At 38.9% G+C, this 26,583-nt stretch overlaps 1 protein-coding gene across 1 annotated transcript in view; it reads left to right on the top strand.

Moving 5' to 3' along the window:
- The window catches only part of ZNF277 (zinc finger protein 277), a 141,405-nt gene that overhangs the window by 89,969 nt on the left and 24,853 nt on the right, over window positions 1-26,583 (top strand). The window contains exon 5 of the mRNA XM_004007882.5: window positions 26,290-26,381. Within this exon, the coding sequence (XP_004007931.1) occupies window positions 26,290-26,381 (92 nt within the window). The remainder of the gene's footprint in view (window positions 1-26,289; window positions 26,382-26,583) is intronic.

The raw sequence follows: 26,583 nt of genomic DNA, 5'->3' as shown, positions 1-26,583 counted from the left end.
CTGGAGATGTGAGTTCAATCCCTGGGTCAGGAAGATCCCCTGGAGAAAATGGCAACTCATGCCTGTATTCTGGCCAGGAAAATCTCATGGACAGAGGAGCCTGAAGGGCTACAGTCCTTGTGGTGGCAAAATACTGGACATGACTGAGCGACCAAGCATGCACACGTGCAAGGCAGCATGTAGACATGTTCTGATTCATCAGCCTGGAAGCTCTCTGAACCATGTCCTTTTGGGTTTTTATGGTAGACTTCCCAGGTAGTGCTTGGGTTTTTATAAAAACCTTATTAAATACTAGGTGTGATTGATTAAATCATTGGCCATTGAGGACTATGAAGTTCCAACCTTCAAAATCACATGGTAGGCCTTCATCCTTAAGTTGCCTATGTGCTCTCCAAAAGTCAGTTCATTAACATAACAAGAAATACTATGGCTCTTAACACTTACGAAATTCCCAGCGTTTTAGGAGCTAAGTGCCAGAAATGGAGACTAAAGCCAAATACGTATTTCTTATGACAAATGACAACATCCCTTCTTTTTAGCAACTTTATACTCTGACAAAGTGGTAAATTTGATGAAAGTGAGCATTATGGCAGCTTAAAAGAAAAAAATGATGAAGTCCATTCATACATACTTGCATATTCACTGAATTCCAACCTAACTAGATGTTTATACAAGGTGTAATTCATGTCATAAGAGAGTGTAGAATCTAGAGAAATAAAGGCAAATGTGTTATCTCGGGAATGGAGATAATGATAGAACATAGGGCTTGTGAAGATTAAGTGAGATAATACATGTAATATACTTACTACAGTAGCTGTTAGGTAGAAAGCGCTCAGTAAATGTTGCCTATAGTACAAATAACAATAATACTGGCACTTCCCTGGAGCTCCAGTGGTTAAGACTTCATGTTCCCTATGCAGGGGCCATGGGTTTGATCCCTGGTGGGGGAACTAAGGTCCCACATGCCTCACAGCGTCAGTGTGGCCAAAAAAAGAAAAAAATACAATAATATTGTGTCTTAACAGTGAGATTGATTTGGGTATTTGAAGAGCTGTAGAAAAAGAAGGAAAATGCATGTGGATCTATGCTGTTGTTGTTCAGTCACTCCATCCTGTCTGACTCTTTGCAACCCCATGGACCGCAACACATCAGGCTTCCGTGTCCTTCACTGTCTCCTGGAGTTTGCTCAGACTCATGTCCATTGAGTCAGTGATGCCATCCAACCATCTCATACTGTTGCCCCCTTTTCCTTCTACTGTCAGTCTTTCCCAGCATCAGGGTCTTTTCAGTGAGTTGACTCTCTGCATCAGGTGGCCAAAATATTGGAACTTCACTTTCAGCATCAATCCTTCCAGTAAATATTCAGTGTTGATTTCCTTTAGGATTGACTGGTTTGATCCCCTTGCTGACCAAGGGATTCTCAAGAGTATACTCTAGCACCACAGTTTGAAAGCATCAGTTCTTTGGCGCTCAACCTTTTCTATGGTCTAGCTCTCACATCCGTATGTGACTACTGGAAAAACCATAGCTTGACTATATAGACCTTTGTTGGCAAAGTGATGTCTCTGCTTTTTAATACTCTTTCTAGGTTTGTCATAACTTTTCTTCCAAGGAGCAAGTGTCTTTTAATTCCATGGCCGCAGTTACCATCTGCAGTGATTTTGGAGCCCAAGAAAATAAAGTCTGTCACTTTGGGAACTGGCAATGACAACAGGATGTCTTTTAGATATAACAATCTCTACAAATCAGTAACAGACATTTCCACAAAGAAACCCAAATGATCAAATGAAAACTTTCAACCAAAGCAATAATACACCTTTTTCCTTCTATCAAGTTAACAAGATTTGAGAAGAGTAACAGTAAATGGTGGTAAGGATGTTAAAAGACAAGCACTTTTTCAACCACTTTAAATAGTGTTCATTGGTATACTATACCTGAAAGGCACTGAAATGTAGTTTTTTGTTTTTTGGGGTTTTTTTTACTTTATTTTACTTTACAATATTGTATTGGTTTTGCCATACCTCAACATGAATCTGCCACACGTGTATACGTGTTCCCAATCCGGAACCACCCCCCCCGCCCCCCGCAACCTCCCTCCCCATACCATCTCTCTGGGTCATCCCAGGCACCAGCCCCAAGCATCCTGTATCCTGCATCGAACCTAGACTGGAAACTCGTTTCTTATATGATGTTATACATGTTTCAATGCCATTCTCCCAAATCATCCCACCCTCTCCTTCCCGCACAGAGTCCAGATGACTGTAATATACATCTGTGTCTCTTTTGCTGTCTCGCATGCAGGGTTATCGTTTAAACCCATTAACTTGCTTTATGGTAATGGGTATATAATCCATTCTGTATTTGAATGATCTAAACTCAATGTCAGTAGGGTCTCAAGTCCGTGAGAGAAGACCCTCAAACCAGGGTGGCATTTGCCCTCCTGATTTGCATTAGTGATGACTTGCATTGGTATCGTTCATCTTTGCTCTCTCATTTGGAACACTAAAGAAAGGATATAGTGTAAATACCTTTGTATGATTTGCTCTTAGTTCAAAATGGCTTTGTAATTTCTTTGAGGCAGGAATTATGTCTTATATTTAGATATCCTTCAGTAGTACTCAGTTCAGTTCAGTTGCTCAGTTGTGTCTGACTCTTTGCGACCCCATGAATCGCAGCACGCCAGGCCTCCCTGTCCATCACCAACTCCCGGAATTCACTCAGACTCACGTCCATCGAGTTGATGATGCCATCCAGCCATCTCATCCTCTGTCGTCCCCTTCTCCTCCTGCCCCTAATCCCTCCCAGCATCAGAGTCTTTTCCAATGAGTCAACTTTTCTCATGAGGTGGCCAAAGTACTGGAGTTTCAGCTTTAGCATCATTCCTTCCAAAGAATACCCAGGACTGATCTCCTTTAGAATGGACTGGTTGGATCTCGTTGCAGTCCAGGGGACTCTCAAGAGTCTTCTCCAGCACCACAGTTCAAAAGCATCAGTTCTTCGGCTCTCAGCTTTCTTCACAGTCCAGCTCTCACATCCATACATGACCACTGGAAGAACCATAGCCTTGATTAGACATACCTTTGTTGACAAAGTAATGTCTCTTCTTTTCAATATGCTATCTAGGTTGGTCATTCCTTCCAAGGAATAAGCGTCTTAATTTCATGGCTGCAGTCACCATCTGCAGTGATTTTGGAGCCCCCAAAATAAAGTGACACTGTTTCCACTATTTCCCCATCTATTTCCCATGAAGTGATGGGACCAGATGCCATGATCTTTGTTTTCTGAATGTTGAGCTTTAAGCCAACTTTTTCACTCTCCTCTTTCACTTTCATCAAGAGGCTTTTTAGTTCCTCTTCACTTTCTGCCATAAGGGTGGTGTCATCTGCATATCTGAAGTGACTGATATTTCTCCTGGCAATCTTGATTCTAGCTTGTGCTTCTTCCAGCCCAGCGTTTCTCATAATGTATTCTGCATATAAGTTAAATAAGGTGGGTGACAATATACAGCCTTGACGTACTCCTTTTCCTATTTGGAACCAGTCTGTTGTTCCATGTCCAATTCTAACTTTTGCTTCCTGACCTGTATAGGTTTCTCAAGAGGCAGGTCAGGTGGTCTGGTATTCCCATCTCTTTCAGAATTTTCCACAGCTTATTGTGATCCACACAGTCAAAGGCTTTGGCATAGTCAGTAAAGCAGAAATAGATATTTTTCTGGAACTCTCTTGCTTTTTCCATGATCCAGTGGATGTTGGCAATTTAATCTCTGGTTCCTCTGCCTTTTCTAAATCAGCTTGAACATCTGGAAGTTCACAGTTCACGTATTGCTGAATCCTGGGTTGGAGAATTTTGAGCATTACTTTACTAGCATGTGAGATGAGTGCAGTTGTGCCCTAGTTTGAGCTAAGTTCATGTATTTTTTATAAACTTCATTTAAAAAAAAATTATTTCTGAACAAGTAACAGAGGTATATAGAGTCTAAATGATCCACTTTTTTCCATTTGCTTCTTGACCTCACTGGTTCCTTGTGACATTTATAAGATTTGTCTGGGTTCCTAGGTTTGGTTTTATTTTTTTTTAAGAGCTTGACTCCTACTTGACACTTATTTGAACTTTTTCATGTGCACTCTGAAGGGAGAATGACAGAATTAGGAAAGATTCTTGATGGTTTGAATAGCTTGTACCCCTTCATCCCTTTAGCTTCCTTCTTTAAAAATATTCCCTTAATCTCATCATTCTATCTTAATCTCTTCCAGTAATCCTTTCCCCTCTTTTGTTTTAAATAGGTAAGTTTTCCAAGGTCCCTGTATGCACGCTTATAAATACCATGCTGTGGTATTTATAAGGTATGCTGATGGCTTAAATTTTGATGCTGCCACAGAAATAGGCAGTCAGAGTCAATATCCATTGATTGGGTTCATCTCCAGCTTTCTTGCTGGTTTACCTCTAAATGCCAGTCCTAACTTCCAATATGTTGAACTTTTCCATATGAATCAATGGCACCTTAATTTTAATGTGCCTAAAACTGACTGTTTTTTTCTGAACCAGAATTTGCAGTTTGGTTGTTTTCCTCTTCTTACATAATAGCACCACCATTTCCCTGGTCACTCAGTTTGGAAATTTCTGAAATTATCTTTAACTCGTTTGCATACCTCAGTCATTTGTCAAGCCCTGTCAGTTCCAACTCTGAGTCCTATATCCATACTTTTTGTGCTCCTGGTGCCTTTTATGTTACCTTGTAAATGGAATCACCTCTCTAATCAATTGGCATTGCCTTTAGAAGTTTAATATTAAAACACGTAGTAGATCACTTTATCCTCCTAAAACTTGCAGTGGTCTTTTTCACCTACATATTCTTAAGCTTTTCTGGGCTCAAACTACAGTTCCAGTATCTTTCTCCAATTTTTTTTTTTTTCTTTCACTTACCCAGGGTCCAGTTTATTCATTCATTTATTTAATATTTATCTTGCACCAGACACTGTTCCAAATGCTGTTGATAGAGCAGTGGGTGAGATAAGCCACAGCCCCTTTAGAGACTGCACTCTAAGGAAAACACTCCATATCTCACAGTTACTTGTATGTTAGGTGCTTTCAGGAATATGCTTCATCAGTCAGGAATGCCAACCCCACCTGTGTAAATAACATACCCCTCAAGACATTGCTCAAATACCACACTTTCCACAAAAACTTCCTGATGCTGCCAGTCAGAATTAATAACCTTTTCTAAACTCTATTAATAACAGTATTTAACTTGGCTTTTCAATTACAGTTATTTAAAAACCTTTCTTCCCTACTGGATTAGATGCCTCTTTAATGGTTGAGACTGTCAGGTTCAGTTTTGTATTTTCTCTGAGCCTTGTTCATAAAGTATTAACTTAAATTTGATCCTCAAGTATTGGTGTGGTATTTCTATAGTGCCATATAGTCAGACCTCCTGGATTAAAGGAAGAGAGATAAAATAGCTGAGGCAGACATACTTAATCATGGCATACACTTTTCACTTAAGTGAAAAAAAATAATACTAGTATTTTTACATTTGCCCACAGTAGAAGATAAATGACACTCATAAGTTCTCAGGGCAAGATATAACTTTTAATTAAATTGGGATGAGGGGAAACATCCATTTAGCTGCATCAAAGTGGTTTCTTTTGTGTGTGTATGTCACTATTATAAATGTCAGCCTGAGAGGTCATTCATGACAACTATAAATATTTTATGAAAAATTTAATCTATATAACAATTTGTTCCTCTGGAGAGAAATGGTTTTTTGTTGTGGTTGTTTTTAATGCTACTTCATATATCCCACTCCCCCACCCCATAGTAAAACAGCAAAATGAAATTATATATCCCCACTAAAATTTTTCTCCCTTGTGCCACTTTTCTTTATAGATTTCAGAAATTTTTAATAAAGGATCAAATTATTATATCAGCGACTTTAAAATAAAATATATTTATATCTTTCTTGCATAATTCCTAGCTTTGTAGCATAAATTTTATGATTGCATCTAGAGTAACCTTCCCAAATACGAGATGTTTCCCATTGACTATAACATTATTTTTGTTTTGTTTTGTTTTATTTTATTTTTTTTTTTTGCATATAATTTTTTTTTATTTTTTTAATTTTAAAATCTTTAATTCTTACATGCGTTCCCAAACATGAACCCCCCTCCCACCTCCCTCCCCATAACATCTCTCTGGTTGACTATAACATTATTATTAACAATGCAACAGAGATGAAGTTAGCTTGAGTGACCTTTGAGTGATATTAACCTTCATTTTAGTGTTTTCATTTAGGAAACAAATATATGCACAGTCTGAAACAATACTAAACTGAATCCTAAAGTTTACCACTTTGAGCTTCAACAAGAACTTAAAATTTACATGGCAGTTTGTATATACATTGGCTCTGTGAGATCACTAAGGCAATACCATTGTCTCTGTTTAGATGGAAAAACAAGTTTGAAGATACGAGGAGATGTGCTCATGGCCTCAGTTCTGTTCTGTATTAAGTAGAAATGAAAGAGCTCAAGCTCCTGTTATCCAACGCCAAGCACCATTCTTTACCAGGATCCTTTATCAAATTGGAACTTCCTTCTATAAGCAAATGTAACATTTTCAAAATAGACAGTTTTTAGAATTAATAAAAATGGATGAACAGGGAAATAAATAGTAGTATTCTGTTTCCATTGCTAAGATTTTTTTTTTTCCATCTAATTTCTTGTTATCTTAGGTCAGTGGTAAATAGAAAGTCTAATCTCTTTCAGCGTAAGCTACTTATGGCCTTCCCCCATGGCCCAGCAGTAAAGAATCTGCTTGCAATGCAGGAGACTCAAGTTCAGTCCCTAGGTCAGGAAGATCCCTGGAGGAAGCCATGGCAATCCGCTCTAATATTCTTACCTGGAGATTCCCATGGACAGAGGAGCCTGGTGGGCTACAGGCCAAAAGGTCGAAAAGAGTCAGGTACGACTGAAGTGACTGAGCATGAGCACAAAGCCACTTATATTTTCTTTTAAAACTCGAAGATAATTTGTTTTTCAAATTTCTTCTATCTTTATAGAAACATAGGTTATACCTGACTCTAAGTTTAGCCAGTAAGATACTTTCTTAGGTAGATAATGCTATACTGATTCATGCTGATAGCCTCTCTCTTCTTTAGTGTAAAAGGCAAGTAAGTATTTCACAGTCTCCATAGCACCTTTCAATTTTTTAAAGTCTGTCTTTTCTTGCCTAGGTAGGATAGAGTCCCTGATATCTTTAATACAAATAGAAATTAGGAAACTTCCCTGGCAGTCCAGTGGCTATGACTTCACCTTCCAATGCAGAGGGTCTGGGTTCATTCCCTAGTTAGGCAGCTAAGATCCCATATACCTCATGGCCAAAAATCCAGAACATAAAACAGAAACAATATTGTAACAAATTAATTAAAAATCTTTTAAACAAAAGTTTCATTAAGAAATGTAGGTAATCCAAGTAGTATATACAATAAGAAATAAAGTCTTGAATTTTTAAGTGATTTAATTAATTAAGAAAAAAATTGGGCTTTTCTAGGTCTCATGTGTTTAACTCTTGCAATTTTTTGTTCTGTAGTTCAACTTCTCTTTTTTTCATTGTGATGATCTATTCCATGTAAATGGTTAAAGCTGTATAATTTTTTTTCTCGTCTAGTTAGTTTTTTAAAGATGTTCTCACTATCCTGTCTCTTCCTTACTCTTCAAAAGCCATCTCATGGAGATTCAAAGTAGGAGAAAAATACTGACAGTGTGTCCTGTGTAGCAAACAGATGGTTATTGCCTTCATCTTTGCAGTTTCAAAAAGGGTGGGAGGTACTGATATCTTTCAAAAAGGTGAGATATTAGTCAGATCAGATCTCATGGATTTGGGGGAGTGTGTATCATCATCCAGTTAAAAAATTTCTCCCTGGCTTTTTTGTTTTACTGTCTTCATTTAATCATTGACGTGCATTTTCTTATTCATTTAAGACATCTTGATATTGCCATAAACTTAACTTTTCACCACCTCAAAATGCAGAGAACGCTGGATTTTTACATTTAAGAAACTGTATTGTATCTTTGATAATCCTTGTTTTAATGCTGTTATTCCTGCCTCTACCTGCAGAGACGTGTTTTTAAGTATATTGCATGAGTTACATTGCTAACATAAATTCTAATGCTTACATCATCAGATTCTGGCAGGCAGGTTAGTCTTTCCCCGGGTTATCTAGCAATTTTTGACACTTAAGAGAGCAATTATTTGGGAAAAAGTAGCTTTTTACTTGACCCCAGGTCAGAAAGTTTCTAAAATATTTAAGTTACAGGCAGATTCTGTCCTGAAAGTGGTTGAAACAGGACATCAATATCATATATAAAATTTGTCCATGTTTCCATTTTACTTTGTTACGTACTTGTCCCCTAATCCTTATATTATTAATGTTATTGAGCTTTTTATACTTTAATTTTCTCATTATGAGTGTTAGATAAAATAAAGGGTATGATAGGAAAAAAATAAGCTTTTACTGTAACTCTTTGAGTACTCACGTGTCCAATTCACATAACTCTAGTATTAAAACTTGCTGATACTTTCAAATTTATTTAAAATAAAAATCCAGCCTCCTTACCAAGATCTCAAAAGGTGGTACCTATTTCCCTCACCCACTCTCTTTGCTAACTGTGTCCCATCACACTGGCCATGTCTCTGTTCCTCAGATACAGGAAGCTCCAGCCAGCACCACTTTCTATTTATTCTACTTGGAATGCTCTTCTCTAAAATCTCATGGCTTTTCTGAAGGGAAAGGAAGAGATTTTGGAGATGGTTGTATCTGAGATAAGCCTTTAAAATGGATCTATAGGCTAATGAATGCCTTTGGAATGCTTCTGGAACATAAAGATATTTAGAGTAATTCAAATGGGTGACTGGAGTGATTTAAGAAAAATTGCCTTCTGTGGAGCATTGATTTAGCTACCAGTTACAGTGTGGATACTCAAAACTTATGTTGACTGGTTAATTTACTAAAGTCTCTTTTCAGTGGGTAGGAAAAATTTAAACCTATTCTGAATTTGAGATTATGAACAAGAAGAAGTCACAGGTTGCAATGCCCAGTGTAAAACCAAATGTTTAGCTAACTTTTGAGAAATCTTGGCTGAATAAATGGCATGTGTTTTAGCCGGATGAAGTGTTCATGTCACCTGTTTTCAACCAAAAAATAGACCTGTCCATGTTATTTTCAAATCCTTTACTCTGGTTGGTACGGGGGATGAAGAATAGGAAGTAGGCAGCAGACTTCTTTGATTGCTTGCTTTATTACCAGCAATGGCTGACGCACCATTCTTCATACCCTGATGTCTGTTCCCCAAAGCAGTGCCAGTCCAGAATCCCCAGTGCTGTGCTTGGAAGTAGCAAATGTTCCCACTCTTATTTAAGAGCAAAGGCTCCTCAGGGTTCCATATGTGTATCAGGGGCTTTGGTATGCCTCTGGGTTTTGGTATTGGAAACAAGTTACTTCAGAAGAAAGCTAGTGATTCATTTGTATCAACAGTACAGACCTTTTTCTGCATTGCCTAAAAAGAATTTTTATTAGTTTTCTTTTAAGCCTTCATTTTGTTGACCGTCTACTGCTTCATTTTTTACCCTGAACTTTAATCAGTAGCTGAAAGCATAAACAAATTCTAAACTGTTCCAGGATTTGTTCTTCTTCAAGGTGTCTCCTCCTCAAAGATTCCCAAACACTCATGTTTTATCCATTTTTCTTGTGAGGATCTTTCATAATCCCAGCATGTAAGCAAAAAGTGAATATACTGTGGACCTTTACTGGTCCCTGGATTTAGCCAGGTGTGCAGAATGGGCTGAGGCTGGTGCTGCGGATCTCCTCCATCTCCCTTCTTTCCCTGCTATCCCATCAGCTTCTAGCTAGACCTGCCCCAAGTTTAAAAAGACAGACCTTCATCTGTGTAAATTTTAAGCATTGTAAGTTTTTAATTTTATTTTTAAATCCTTTTATACCAAAATACATGCCTATAACTTTCTTGAACATTCTAAGAAAAATGCACTCTCAGACTTGCTTTAAAACTTCCAAGTTAGGATCTTCCAGGTCTGACTTTATATCCAGCTCTTATACCACAAAACACTCTTGTACAGTCAAAAAGAACTCAGTAATACTCTAGTTTTACTTCTTAGTATCCCTGCCCCTATCCCCCAGCAGTGCAGACCTCTGCTTTGTATCAGTGTGGTACCGTGGTCCCTCCCCCAGCCAGCAGCTAAAGAACTGACAGAAACTAGCAAGGTCCCAGGAAGCAAACAGATTCGAAAACAAAGGCCAGAAGCGGAGTTTTAATAAAGTATTCAGACAGTACTTTGAATAGAGCATTTATGTGACGAAAACAGAACTGTGTTAAGCAACAGGGAACTGAACATTATTTTTCATACAGTTAAAAGCACATTGTATTTTCTTCCTTAGTACTTGCCCAGTCCTCATCTCTTCGCGAGAGACAAGCTTCATCTAAATTATTTCATCTGACTGATGATTGTCATTTAGAATTTTATTGTTACTTCTGTTTCAGGTATTCCTTTGAAAAAAGTGTATGGATTCATTAAATATTCTAATATATTGTCTATAGATTATAAGGTAAAATCAAGCATGTTATCTGCAGATACTCTTTAAGTTGACTTGTCTTTATACTTAGAAATGTCTCTTAATAGTAGCTTCCTTGGTGACTCAGATGGTAAAGAATCTGCCTGCAATGCAGAAGACCCATGTTTGATCCCTGGGTTGGGAAAATCCCCTGGAGAAAGAAATGACAACCCACTCCGTATTCTTGCCTGGAGAATTCCATGGACAGAGGAGCCTGGCAGGCTATAGTCCATGGGGGCACAAAGAGTCAAACATGACTGAGTGACTATCACACCATGGAAGGGCCATTGTTCATGTGTCTTTTCTCTACTGCCAATCTTTCTCCCGAGATCTTGGAGGAAGCCTGTGGAAAAGAGCTGGATATCCTTGTGTCCCGGACTCCCAGGGCTCTTTAAAATTTCAGCTCTTTTCTTCTTTCTTGCCCTTTTCATCTCTTGCTCTGCCAAAGGTGAAATAGTTCCTGTATCCCTGCCTCTCTTTAGAGAGTTTGTCACCTTTTGGAATTCAGTTTGGTTGCCTTTTGACTTCAGCTTTCTTGGAGTCAAAATAAGTTGTGCAGGGATTTTGTTTGTTTAGCGTTTGTCTTTTCTTTTTTTTAATCCAACTTTTTCTCATTGTAAGGATGTTCTCATGTGGCTTTCCTCATCCTAAGCAGAGTGAAATTCTTCCTCCCTTTGCTTTATTTTAGTTAATATCTAGGTGATTCAGTTCAATTCAGTTCATTTGCTCAGTCATGTCCCACCCTTTGTGACCCCATGGACTGCAGTACACCAGGCTTCCCTGTCCATCACTAACTCCCAGAGCCTACTCAAACTCATGTCCATCACCTCAGTGGTGCCATCCAACCATCTCATCCTCTGTCATCCCCTTCTCCTCCCACCTTCAATCTTTCCCAGCATCAGGGTCTTTTCCAGTGAGTCAGTTCTTCACATCAGGTGGCCAAAGTATTGGAGTTTCAGCTTCAGCATCAGTCCTTCCAATGAATATTCAGGACTGATTTCCTTTCGGATGGACTGGTTTGATCTTCTTGCAGTAAGGGACTCTCAACAACACAAGTCTTCTGCAACACCACAGTTCAAAAGTATCAATTCTAAGTGATTAAATGCCACTTTTGGTTAAAGTAGATGCTTCTCCTCATTTAATAGAATTTAGAAAGATATGCACACATATGTATTTGTCTACTAAGAGAGACAGTTGGCCTTACTAACTAGTTGTCATGAATAAATTCCAAAACCTATTATTGTTTAATATCTAATCTTGGCCTTTTGACATAGTTATCAGTGAATTATTATATTAGTAAATTACTATGTTTAATGTACCTTGGTATACATTTTGTTGGAAATTTGTCATTGGAGGATGTGCTAACAAATTATGTCACTCATTGGCAGGTGTTCTTTGGGTACATTCCTGACAGCCCCCAACTTACCCCCCCCTCCCCAAAATCAGGGCTGGGCAACTGGTGACACCTTCTTTAAACTTTAATCTGTGTTAAAAATTGTGACCATGATAAATGAGGTACAACTTTGGAGGCTAGTAGTTGGTGTTAGGGGGGTGAGATGGGGAATAAAAATGATTTTTTTAGGGGACTCTTTTTATCTAGTGTGTGTCTGTCCCCTTGAGTCATTTTTGACAAAGAGTTAAATGACTTTCCATGTCAACTCCTGTTCATGTTTAGGACTCTGCAGCTTTCATAAGACAGAGTCAACTCAGATGTCTCCCAGTTGCCTTCTAAGGCCAGTGGCTGCGCATCCAAGTCAGCTTAGAAAAGCAACAGTCAAGCTACTTGACTGGAAGGACAAAGTTGAGAATATTATCAACCAGTATTTATAAAAGCCATGTTCAGGGAAAATTTTTTTAGGGAAGGTCACAGTTTTTCTAGGAAGTCTTAAACTGTCGACCTCCAGTCAGAAGGAAACAGCTATCTATTGTATCCTCATGGTTCTTACCCTACCCCTCTGCATCGCTTTCACTAAGTTTCGGGATATGCTTTGGCATGATAGCTGGCTTTGAAGAATCAATATGAGACACAGTCTGTTTTGTTTGGTCTCTTTGTTCTAAGTATATGGACTTCACTATAGCTCAAAACGTAAAAGAAGCTGCCTGTGATGCAGGAGACCAGAGTTCAGTCTCCCGGTTGGGAAGTTCCTCTGGAGAAGGGAATAGCAATCCATTCCAGTATTCTTGCCTGGGGAATTCCATGGACAGAGAAGCCTGGTGGGCTACAGTCCTTGGGGTCACAAAGAGTCAGACACTACTGAGCAACTAACACACATACACATTCTAAGTATATTGCCCATTCTATCACATAGTATACTTATTATTAATGGCTTCTGACTTCCCAGAGTTAGGCCAGGCTTCACAAGACTATCATCTCTCCAAACAGCAGCCACAATTGCGGGCTCCCTAAGCTGCCTTCACTTCTGACCAGCTGGCTGCAAATTCAAGAGGTTCCCACTATGCCCCCTCAGGTTCATTAGTTTGCTATAATAACTCAGAAAGCTCAGGAAAGCCTACGTTTATTATTACAGATTTTATTGTAGAAATAAGTCCAAATCAGAACCAGCCAGAGAGATACATAGGGTAAGGTCTGGGAGAACCCCAAACACAAAGCTTTCATCATCCCCAGGGATGTATTGCTCTTCTGATACATCAGTGTATAACAATACACACTCAGGAAACCTTACCTGAGCTTTGGTGTCTAGACTTTTTGCTGAAACTCCATTAAGTTTGATTGATTGACTCACTGACCACATGATTGAACTCAAACTCCCATTCCCCTCCCCTTCCTGAAGTCAGGCTGATGTCCTGTGGTTCAAAACCCTAGCCAACTGATCACATGTTGGTCTTTGAACATGGCAGTCCCCATCCTGGAGTTATCTCATTTAGCATAAACTATCAGGTGACGTCAAAAGGCCCACCAGGAGTAACAAAGACACTCCAAACACTCAAGGAATTCCAGGGCTTTAGAGGTTGTCTCCTAGGAACAGGGGACAAAGCCAGCAAAACTCTTTGTTACATGAACTCCTGTCCAACTGTTTCCCTTTTCTATGAAAGCCAGTAGCCAAAATTGAAGCACCTAGAGGTTTGAATGTGTGGATGTACATTTATATTTCTTTTTTTTTTTTAATCTTCAATTTGTGTGCCCATCCCACCCTAATTTTTCTTTCTTCCTTTACTAATTTTTCTGCTATATTGTTTTATAACCACTTGAAATACTTATGACAACAAGATGGAGGTGTAAATTAAATAATCCCAGACACCTCCGAGATAATCCATGGTTCTAGAAATGGAAAGCATGAGGAATAAGGAGTTCTGCAGCCTTTCTGTGGAGCCTTTGGGCCGCTGTTCTAACTTTGGTTGGGAGATTTATGGTGTTCTCTATGGGAGGAGCGCAACTAGGCCCCTGGACTGAGAATTCCTAGCAGGTTCTGCCATACTGCTGCCTCTGAGCTGGTTGGGAGGGAACCTTAGAAGTGTGCTCTTTTCTCTCATAGTCACTTGTGTAGCCATTCAGATAGGAAACTATTACGAATCTAATATGTCAGTATCTATGAAATGTTTCTGATATCGTATGAATAACATCAACCTTAGTTTTACTTCCTTATGTTAATACAAGCTGTTTCCATTGTATTTGTCATTTAAGCATCAGTTTTTTCTTTCCTATATACAAATACTTACCTAAATTGACATTTTCTAAATTGCTTCTTCCCAAATTGGCTGATTTTTATAATTTCCAAACTAACTCACAAATTTCATTTTCTACCTACATGTCAGTCCCCTGTGACTATGTTGCATACCATCTGCTCTGTCTGCCGTTTCATTAATGTTTCCTCTGCTTCAGCTTATGAATAAAGATGCAACACTATGTGCTGACCCCTTTGCTACCATTCTTGACATTTTAAACAAATCACGCAAACATACTGCTTGTTATTATGGCTCTTTGCTTAATACATCAGCTGATGTTGTATTCTTACAACTATGGTTTTTATCCAAGCCTATTTTGTAATGAAAATTTTATCTGATTTCATCAGCCACTTTGAGCAGTTCAGATAACATCTGTGACATTCTCTTCATCCCTCTATTCTGTAAATCCATGAATAAAATCTAGTATATCTACCTAGTATGGGACTTGTTTAGAAAAAAATACAACCACAAAAATGATGGCTTGAATGTGCCATCAGCGATGTCATCTCCAAAAATTACATTTTTCTATTTGTAAATGACTTCAAACATAGCTATCATTAATCCTAACCAATACCAATCATACCAAAGAAAGAAAAGAAAAAAGGAAGGAAGGGCAGGAGAAAAGGGAAAAAAAGAAAAAAAAAAAAAGTTCTTATTTAGTGGCAACCTACTCCAGTATTCTTGCCTAGAGAATTCCATGGACAGAGGAGCCTGGTGGGCTACAGTCCATGGGGTCACAAAGGATCAGATACGACTTTGCCTGTGTGTACTGAACTGTAACTTCCTCCAATTTTAAAGGAAAACTGGAGAAGAAAATGGCAACCCACTCCAGTGTTCTTGCCTGGAAAATCCCAGGGACGGGGGAGCCTGGTGGGCTGCCGTCTGTGGGGTTGCACAGAGTCGGACACGACTGAAGCGACCTAGTAGTAGTAGTAGTATTTGTCACAAGTGTCTTCCACTCAGTTTCTTCCTCCCTAATACTTCATCAGCAGTGATCAACATGTATGCTACAGAAGAAAGAAATCCTTAAAGCTCTGTATTGTTTCATCTCATCATACCAAGTTAGCAGCAATGGAAATAAGGATGGAGGGGCATAGTGGTGATGTGGCTCTCTTGCACCTAGATTTGCTAACCATTCAAGGGGTCTGAGTAAGTAGACCTCATTGGAGGCAGAGTACTTGCATTCAACAGTTATTGTCCATATACTTTAGAAGACCATTATTGAGTTGTGAAAAACTTCCCTTTTCCAGGCATCAGAGTCGAAGTACCAGGCTGTTTAGTTATTTTGTGGTTTACAATTCAGAGGGTGGGGGAATTGGATTAAAAAAAAAAATTGGGTGGGGGTGGGGACTTGGAGGCAGAGCACCTAACAAACAAATGAAATGTGTGAACCTAGGAAGGTCTTGGTGGGAGCTGGGGAAGAGATGAACAGTAAAAGACATACTTGAGGCAGTTGAAGAAATTTAAGTATTACCCAGGTGTTAGGCACTACTTTGGAATTATTAGTGGCACTGTGGTTGTATATAGGAGAATGCCCTTATTTTCAGTAGAAGAATGCTGAAGCATTTAGGAGTGAAGTGTTGTGAAGTCTGCAGCTTTCTTACTTTCAAATGGTTCAGCAAAGCAAGAGGTGTTTAGTGCTAAATATATATGTGTCTATGGTGTATGGGAGGGAGGAGAGAGAGAAGCTGTGGCAAAATGTGAATAGTTATGGAGTATAGATATTCGTGATGGACAGAGGGGCCTGGCATGCTGAGGTTCATGGGGTCGCAAAGAGTCAGACACGACTGAGCAACTGAACTGAACTGATTTGGTATACAGATGTGTATTGTACTAGTCTTTCAACTTTCCTGATTGTGAAAGTTTTCACAATTAAAAAATGAAAGAGACAGTGACCGAGTTACCTGACTTGAATAGCTTCCAGGTTTACTAACTATTTGGTGTTCTTGACATAATTGTCAGCAGAACCAATTTCAACAAATAGATAACTGTCTCCTTAATTTGCTGAATTGATTACAAGATGAGGAAAGCTATTATAGACATAATAGTTATGGAATTAAAATAATTTATCTTTCATCTTCACATGATTTATTTTATGTATAAGTAAAATTTGATTAAAAGTATATCAGTATATATTTGGTGTTCCTATATTAAGAAATAATAATTTCCTATTTGTTTTATAATGTACAGATGGACACTTCATAGAGTATGCTTTATTAGAGTGGACAAGAGGGAAAGCATGTTGCCATTATTTTATTTCTTAATATATTTAAAGAATAAAACAAAAACAATTACATTCTACTTCAGTATACTTAGATTCCTTAATTGTTGGATTTATCATTCTAGTTCATTTCCATATCTTGACTTGCATCTCCTTATTTTTCTCAAAAAGTCCTCTTAGTGACAAACATGTAACTATGCTTTTAAGATACGTACTTATTAAAGGGCTTCCCTGTGTTTTGCTGAGAGTTTTCACTTTCATCTTAGGTTCAAAGGATTTGTTAACAAAATAAGTCACTTTTTAATGTTATACTAACATTAAAAGAAAATAGGGAATAGAAACAACAGAGGATATATATCACCAAATTGGGTGTTGACCAACATCCAGGCTTAAGGGGATGCAGCACGGAAATCCCGTGCTACAGCACATCTGGAGTCCTAGTTGGGGAAGGTTCCCAAGCAGTGCGTCTGCTCTGTGGGTGAGACTTCAGAAAGTTTTGGGTTCCTGGTTGTAATCTCAGGATGCAAACTGATAATATCATCAATCTGTGAGCAAATTGCATCTCTTAGTTCATTATAATGCTGTTTTCTCTATCCTGTAAAACTTGAGTGTTAAGCCTGGGGCTTGGTTGGCCAAACCCACTTCAGGGGCTCAACAGTCCCAAGATTTGTCCCATATCTTATCTATGGTGCTGCAAGGCTTACACTCACATCAGGGCAGTGTCCATGCAGTTTAGAAGCAAGGTCAGAGGCCTGCTGTGCTTTGTCTCTTAAGACTAAACAAGACTTATTTATTTAATTTCCCCAACATCCTGGTGATCATTGTGAAGATCAGTGATCAATGCAAAGAAATAGAGGAAAACAATAGAATGGGAAAGACTAGAAATCTCTTCAAGGAAATTAGAGATACTAAGGGAACATTTCATTCAAAGATGGGCAAAATAAAGAACAGAAATATTATGGACCTAACAGAAGCAGAAGATATTAAGAAGAGGTGGCAAGAACACACAGAACTATACAAAAAATAGCTTCAAGATCCAAATAACCATGACAGTGTGATCACTCATCTAGAGCCAGACATGCTGGAATGTGAAGTCACGTGGGCCTTCGGAAGCCTCACTACGAACAAAGCTAGTGGAGGTGATGGAATTCCAGTTGAGCTATTTCAAATCCTAAAAAATGATGCTATGAAACTACTGCACTCAATATGCCAGCGAATTTGGAAAACTCAGCAGTGGCCACAGGACTGGAAAAGGTCAGTTTTCATTCCAGTTCCAAAGAAGAGCAATGCCAAAGAATGCTCAAACTACAGCACAATTGTACTCATCTCACACAGTAGCAAAGTAATGCTCAAAATTCTCCAAGCCAAGCTTCAACAGTATGTGAACGCTGAACTTCCAGATATTCAAGCTGGTTTTAGAAAAGGCAGAGGAACCAGAGATCAAATTGCCAATATCCGTTGGATTATCAAAAAAGCAAGAGAGTTCCAGAAAAACATCTACTTCTGCTTTATTGACTAAGCCAAAGCCTTTGACTGTGTGGATCACAATAAACTATGGAAAATTCTGAAAGAGATGGGAATACCAGACCACCTGACCTGCCTCCTGAGAAATCTCTATGCAGGTCAGGAAGCAATAGTTAGAACTGGATATGGAACAACAGCCGGGTTCCAGATAGGAAAAGGAGTACATCAAGGCTGCTTATTTGTCACCGTGCTTATTTAACTGAGAAACGCTGGGCTGGAGGAATCACAAGCTGGAATCAAGATTGCTGAGAGAAATATCAATAACCTCAGATATGAAGATGAAACCACACTTAGGGCAGAAAGTGAAGAAGAACTAAAGAGCCTGTTGATGAAAGTGAAAGAGGAGAGTGAAAAAGTTAGCTTAAAGCTCAACATTCAGAAAACTAAGATCATGGCATCTGGTCCCATCGCTTCATGGCAAATAGATGGGGAAACAGTGGAAACAGTGTCAGACTTTATTTTGGGGGGGCTCCAAAATCACTGCAGATGGTGACTGCTGCCATGAAATTAAAAGACGCTTACTCCTTGGAAGAAAAGCTATGACCAACCTAGACAGCATATTAAAAAGCAGAAACATTACTTTGCCAACAAATGTCCATCTGGTCAAAGATATGATTCTTCTGGTAGTCATGTATGGATGTGACAGCTGGACTATAAAGAAAGCTGAGTGCCAAAAAATTGATGCTTTTGAACTATGGTGTTGGAGCAGATTTGAGAGTCCCTTGTACTGCAAGGAGATCAAACTGGTCCATCCTAAAGGAAATCAGTCCTGAATATTCATTGGAAGGACTGATGTTGAATCTGAAACTCCAATACTTTGGCCACCTAATGCGAAGATCTGAGTCATTGGAAAAGACCCTGATGCTGGGAAAGATTGAAGGCGGGAGAAGAGGATGACAGGATGAGATGGTTGGATGGCGTCACCAACGCAATGGACGGTGAGTTTGAGCAAACTCCAGGAATTGGTGATGGACAGGAAAGCCTGACATGCTGCAGTCCGTAGGGTCGCAAAGAGTCAGACACAACTGAGCGACTGAACTAACCTGAACATCCTGGTGGCTCAGTGGTAGAGAATCCGCCTACCAGTGCAAGAGATACCATTTCGATCCCTGGTCTGGGAAGATCCCACGTGCCGCAGTGCAACAAAGCCTGTGTGCCACAACTGTTAGCCTGTGCTCTAGAGCCCCAGAGTGGCAACCACTGAGCCCACGTGCTGCAACTGCTGAAGCCCACATGCCATAGAGTCCATATTCCTCAACAAGAGAAGCAAGCACAGTGAGAAGCCCATGCACTGCAACTAAAGAGTAGCGCCCACTCACCACAACTAAAGGAAAGCCCTCGCAGCAGCAAAGACCCAGCATGGCCAAAAATAAATAAATAAGTAAAAATTTGAAGATAAGTGTTGAGATATGTTTTGATTTATATGTTTTGATTTATTTTGAGATATGTTGAGATTTAATAAGTACTTATTAAAATATATATGCTGTATCAAGTGAAAGCAATTAATTGAAAAAAAGTAAAACTCATCCTCTAATTTCCTTTCCCATAACAATATAAAATTCTCTTTGTAACTCTGTTTCTAAAAATTATCACTTGTGAATTCTTTTTTTTTTTTTTTTTGGCTTAATGTTGGGGTCTCCTCATAATTCATATGTTGAAGCCCTGACATCCAGTGTAGCTGTATTTGCTTTTATGGAAATAATCAAGGTCAAATGAGAGCATGACTATGGCCCTGACTTGATAGGATTAGTGTTCCTATAAGAGACAACAGGGATCTCACTCACTCTCTCTTTGTGTGTGCACCAAGGAAAGGCCATGTGAAGACATAATGAGAAGGTGGCTATCTTCAGACCAGAAAGAAGGTCCTCACAGGAAACTGACTCCTACCACCACCTTGCTCTTGGACTTTCGAGTCTCTAGAATTATGAGAAAATAAATTTACATGTTTAAGCCACTCAGTATGTGGTATTTTGTAATAACAACCTGAGGAGACTAATATACACATTTCATGGAAAAAAAAAAAATAACACTTCAGAATTAGAGTATAAGAAATTATTTCTGATTCAACATTAAGGCAGATATAGTCAAATTTTACCACAAGCTAACTGAAAATCTTGTGTAAAAAAAAAGTTCCAGAGCACCACCCCATTTAGATTCTGATTTCATAAATCTTGGGAGGAACTCAGTTATCTATATGTTTAGTAGTATGAAGACCAAAGTGCACTAAGTGATTCATTGCTGAGATGCTTGAACCATACATTGACAGGTATTACTCTAAGTATTCTGAGAACACTGAGGATCTCTAAGTATGTATCTCTTGTGGACTGTGATAATGAATTAGGGAAATACTTCATGTATTTCAAATGAACACAATTATTTTTCAAGATGAAAGAAGATATTTATTTAGAGCTAATAACTTTCTGAATGTATGCGTACCTAGGCATCCATGTTCAAATTTAATAACTGAAATTCTCTTAGAATAAAACAACTATAATGTAATTCACAGTAATTTTTTCTGTTCTAGTTGCATATTTGTTTTACCTCCACAGAAAATACACAAAAAAATATTCTTTTTTGTGATTATTTTACAAAGTTAATATACACTTAGCATTACAGAAAAGAATCCCAGACCTAGGAAACTGAATAAGAAACAGATGTTGGGAAATTAGTGAGATCTAAAATGCAGCCTACCTTCATTGCTCACTTGTGAATTCTTAAAAAAGTACTTTAGAATTTTTAAATTAATAACCAATAATAAATTCCATTTTTTAGGATAACTTACATATACAGTACGCTGTTATATATACAGTTCAGTCGCTCAGCCATGTCCAACTCTTTGTGGCCTGATGAATCGCAGCACACCAGGCCTCCCTGTCCATCACCAACTCCCACAGTTTACCCAAACTCATGTCCATTGAGTTGGTGATGCCATCCAAGCATCTCATTCTCTGTCATCCCCTTCTCCTCCTTCCCTCAAGATTTCCCAGCATCAGAGTCTTTTCAAATGAATCAGCTCTTCACATCAGGTGACCAAAGTATTGGAGTTTCAGCTTCAATGTCAGTCCTTCCAATGAAAACCCAGGACTGATCTCCTTCAGGATGGACTCGGTGGATCTCCTTGCAGTCCAAGGGACTCTCAAGAGTCTTCTCCAACACCACAGTTCAAAAGCATCAATTCTTCAGTGCTCAGCTTTCTTTATAGTCCAACTCTCACACCTATACATGACCACTAGAAAAACCATAGCCTTGACTATCCGGACCTTTGTTGGCAAAGTAATGTTTCTGCTTTTTAATATGCTGTCTAGGTTGGTCATAATTTTCCTTCCAAGGAGTAAGCGTCTTTTATTTCATGGCTGAAGTCATCATCTGCAGTGATTTTGGAGCCCCAAAAAATAAGTCAGCCACTATTTCCAGTGTTTCCCCATCTATTTCCCGTGAAGTGATGGGACCAGATGCCATGATCTTCGTTTTCTGAATGTTGAGCTTTAAGCCAGCCTTTCACTCTCCCCTTTCACTTTCATCAAGAGGCTCTTTAGTTCTTCTTCACTTTCTGCCATAAGTGTGGTTTCATCTGTGTATCTGAGGTTTTTGATATTTCTCCCCACAATCTTGATTCCAGCTTGTGCTGCTTCCAGCCCAGCGTTTCTCATGATGTACTCTGCATATAAGTTAAATAAGCATGGTGACAGTATACAGCCTTGATGTACTCCTTTTCCTATTTGGAACCAGTCTGTTGTTCCATGTCCAGTTCTAATGGTTGCTTCCTGACCTGCATAGAGATTTCTCAAGAGGCAGGTCAGGTGGTCTGGTATTCCCATCTCTTTCAGAGTTTTCCACAGTTTATTGTGATCTATGCAGTCAAAGGCTTTGGCTTAGTCAGTAAAGCAGCAGCAGATGTCTTTCTGGAACTCTCTTGCTTTTTCCATGATCCAGCGGATGTTGGCAATTTGTTCTCTGGTTCCTCTGCCTTTTCTAAAACCAGCTTGAACATCTGGAAGTTCATGGTTCATGTATTGCTGAAGCCTGGCTTGGAGAATTTTGAACATTGCTTTACTAGCGTGTGAGATGAGTGCAATTGTGCAGTAGTTTGAGCATTCTTTGGCATGCTTTTCTTCAAGATTGGAATGAAAACTGACCTTTTCCAGTCTTGTGGCCACTGGTGAGTTTTCCAAATTTGCTGACATATTGAGTGCAGCACTTTCACAGCATCATCTTTTAGGATTTGAAGTAGCTCAACTGGAATTCCATTACCTCCACTAGGTTTGTTCATAGTGATGCTTCCTAAGGCCCCCTTGACTTCACATTCCAGGATGTCTGGCTCTAGATGAGTGATCACACCATCATAATTATCTGGGTCGTGAAGATCTTTTTGTACAGTTTTTCTGTGTATTCTTGCCACCTCTTTATAGCCTATATGAAATGCTAATAGGAATTGGCATAAAAAGTGTCAGTCTTTTATGAATAAGGGATAATCAAGTGTTTTATAAACTCCTCTCCTTTGAGAATTTTATTTTGATTTTCAAGAGAGCATTCAGATTTGTAGTGTGTTTGTTGTTGCACCAAGGGTATAAACTTAATTATATTGTTTTTTTAAGACTCTGCTGTAATAATTTGTGCATAAAGGAGCTCATGTTCTATTAGTAGAGATGGTTGGAAGCTCAAGGATGCAAATAGAACAGAGCAGTTTTAGCTACTTGCCATTAAAAAGTGGCTTCTTGCTTTACTGCCCTGTCTGTTCCATGCTCCTTCTAATTCACCAAAATGCAAATTAGGCTCTCCTAAGAAGAATTTACACACAGCTTCAGATGTCTACCCTTAGGTTGTACTAATTAGGGTCAAAACTGATAAAACTTAAATTTGGCCAAAGTAAACTGTAGATGGCTTAGTATCACTGTGGTTTAAACTCAGAAATGTGTTAAGTTTGTGCTGAGTCAAAACCAGGGAAATATTCAGTGAAATATTTCTTTAGCCAACTTTGGGTTATATTATCACCAGCCTGAGAAATATGAGCCAGAAAGATGATTTTAATAAGTGTTAACTGGTCTCATAGTCCAAAAACAGGAGCAGGCCAAGAAGGTATTGCTCAGCCTTACTGCACAGTATTTAAAGTGATCTTTTTCAAGAGCATTATCTGTTGGTTTTTTGTTGTTGCTGCTAAAATAATCGTAAATATAGGGCTCTGAGATGTGTTTGACGTGATTCTGAGTGAACTCCAGGAGTTGGTGATGGACAGGGAGGCCTGGCGTGCTGCGATTCATGGGGTTGCAGAGTCAGACATGACTGAGCGACTGAACTGAACTGAACTGATACATGTTATCAAGGTTTGCTTTTCCTTTAATTTGACTTTTACTGTCACTTTCAGTTTTTATGTAAGATTCACTTAAAAAGCAATAATTAAAATTTTCTGATACATCAACTTTACTCCCTTTGTTTCCTTTACCCTTATCTATGCACCTGCCACCAACAGAAAGCCCTAAGCTTCATGAGGTAAAAAGTGTTCTTTTATATTTGGTATGTGCCTAAAGTGTTGAGTAAGATCTCTCCATTCTGTATGTCAGAGTTCCAACATACTGAGTCCAGTGCTGTGACTTCTAGAATCCCCATTAAGCTTCACAGCCCCTGGAAACTCCCCTATCAGGCCTCCCAGAGTCTTGTCCTATACAGTGGTTGTGGTGGTGGTGGTGGTTTAGTCACTCAGTTGTGTCCAACCCTTTCGATCCCGTGGACTGTAGCCCTCCAGGCTTCTCTGTTCATGAATTTCCCAGGCAGGGTACTGGAGTGGGTTACTGTTTCCTTCTCCAGGGGATCTTCCCAACCCCAGGATCAGACCCATGTCTCCTGCATTTCAGCGGATCCTTTACCACTGAGCCACCAGGGATTACCCCTATATGTATAGAGCTCAGTATTTGGACAAAGATACAAAGAATCCCAGTCCGGGTTTCTTGAGCTCTTCCTCTGAAGCTCTCTTCTCTCTAGTATTTGTCCCACAAATTTCTCTTGCTTTTAAAGTATGCTGAATGCCAGTCTTTTTTTTTTTTTTTCCTCCACCAACTGAGGTAGATATATACCCTTCATTTGGGTTTAACTTCCCTGTGTTGCAATTTGGAAAATACTACCCAGCAGAAAACTGGCAATGTATTATTTTTACTCATCCATCACAGTGCTATTATCCATTTTCTGAAAACAGATATAATATATGAAGCAACTTGTTTTATAGTAGTTTACAAGGGAAAGAGAAGTCCAGTATCCATTATTTTCATCATGACTGAAACCAGAAGTTGATTGAATTGATTTTTATCGTGGCAGCTGCTTAATTTTTTTTCTTCAGTGGATTAATATTTCTAAATGTTTGGCAATATAGTTCCAGAAGTACCAATGAAATTTATTAAGCTTCTAGATACTGCTCCTTTTTAGGCTGTCCTATAAATATTTATAGAATCAGTAATAGACTTTATGAAGTTCCTATTTTGAGCTTCATGTTAGAAGAGTAGCTGGAGAGTAGTATGCAGATGTAAAATAAGAACAGCATAAAGCACTCCCTTTTAATTTTAAAGAGTTTTCATATCCATTCAGAAAATAAAGCAAGCAAAAGAGATGATGGTAAAGCAAGTTACCAATTATAGGGGAAGTGAGGTCAGATGAGCTCCTTAGTTACCAGGAGACCAGTAAGTGCCCCTCACTGCCCCTTTGATAAGAACAATCACTAGCTGGGGCCTGAGGCTTGTGTATAGGAGTGTGTCATGTGTTATTATTCAGTCACTCAGTCGTATCCCACACTTTGCGACCCCATGAACTGCAGCACGCTAGGCTTCCCTGTCCTTCACCACCTCCCAGAGCTTGCTCGAACTCATGTGCATTGAGTTGGTGATACCATCCAACCATCTCACCCTGTGTCACCCACTTCTCCTGCCTTCGATCTTTCCCAACATCAGGGTCTTTTCCAGTGAGTGGGCTCTTCCCATCAGGTGGCCAAAGTGTTGGAGCTTCAGCTTCAGCATCAGTCCTTCCAGTGAATATTCAGTGTTGATTTCCTTTAGGATTGACTTGTTTGATCTCCTTGTAGTCCAAGAAACTCTCAAGAGTCTTCTCCAACACCACAGTTCAAAAGCATCAATTCTTCAGCACTCAGCCTTTTTTATGGTCAGTCTTGTACGTAAGATAGAGGTGAAGCAAGTACTGGTTAGGCAGGAGATGTACAGAGAGCAGGAGAACAGCCATCTTGAGTGGCCTGACCTTACACATGTGCAATCTGAATTCTTTACACACATTTCTGATCTTATCCTGTAAACAGTGCTGTGAGGTAATATTTTCATCTTAAAATTGAAAAAACTAAGTATTATAGAGGTTAAATAAAATATCAAGTACAAGTGAGTTGTAGTTGTCATTCAGTCGCTAAGTGGTGTCCGACTCCTTGCAACCCCATGGGGTGCAGCACACGAGGCTTCAAATCTAGTTCTATTTAATGTGTCAGAGTCTGAACTCTAACTATTGTACTGTAGTTCAGAACTGACTACATGGCAGAAATGGGAATCAGCTTGGATCTTAAAGAAGAGTTAGTATTTATAAGAATGAAACGGCAAAGAGAAATAAAAATCACCTCAAGGAAAAGCAATGTATAGAACCACCTTGACTAGAATAGGATGTTACTGGTGCATATTTTAAATTATATGAATTGGAGAGTAACAAGATAATTGTACACGAAAATAATTCTAAGAGGTTTTTCTACCTGCCAAAGAGAGGATGAATATGGTAGAAAAAAGGATTAAAATCAGGCCGACCCTCTAGGAGACTTACTCATAGTAATCTCATAATGACTGACTAAAGACTGGATTCAGGGTGATAGCATTGGGATTGGTGGAGAGAAGTAACATGAAAGACAGATCAAGTAAAAAACATTGATCAGAACTTGATTACAAACTAAACTGCGAGTTTCAGAAAGGAGCACATTTTTAGTTTTAGAAGAGAGTGAGATTGGGAGATGACTGATAAAGATAGGAGAAAGGACAAAGTTGGGAAAGGATGATAAGACCGTGTTGATTTTGTTCCCTGCCGGCATTTAACTGTATGGACTTGGAGTTTAGGTACAAGAACAGGAATGCAGACATTTGAAATATCATCAGTGTTCATTTACTTCCTTTGTGCCTCTCTCCAGTTTCCTCCTAACCAGACCATGACATTTTTCACTATCTAGCTATGCATTTATTACAGATAACATAACGTATCTGTTTTTCCTTTACAGAAAGAAATTCTGGAGCAACAGCAACAAGAACGAAATGATAACAGCTTTCATGGCATTTGTATGTTTTGCAATGAGGAGTTCCTCGGAAACAGGTAGCTGTTGTGTATGTATTTAAATGTTACTGTTTTTCATCTGAAAACTTATCAAAATGCTGACAGTGGGTGTTTTAATCTTATATAGATTAAGTTACGTGGATTGGCTCAGTCCCATTTCATGTATCCACAGTGATTTTTTTTTAATATACCAAACATCAAAGATGGAATGTAGTTGCTCTAAGCAAAGTAGGGGAATAAA

The sequence above is a fragment of the Ovis aries genome, chromosome 4 (assembly GCF_016772045.2).
Source record: "Ovis aries strain OAR_USU_Benz2616 breed Rambouillet chromosome 4, ARS-UI_Ramb_v3.0, whole genome shotgun sequence".
Classification (NCBI taxonomy): Eukaryota; Metazoa; Chordata; class Mammalia; order Artiodactyla; family Bovidae; genus Ovis; species Ovis aries.
Note: the sequence above shows the minus strand (reverse complement) of the source record. Positions and strands in the feature narration are given on the sequence as shown.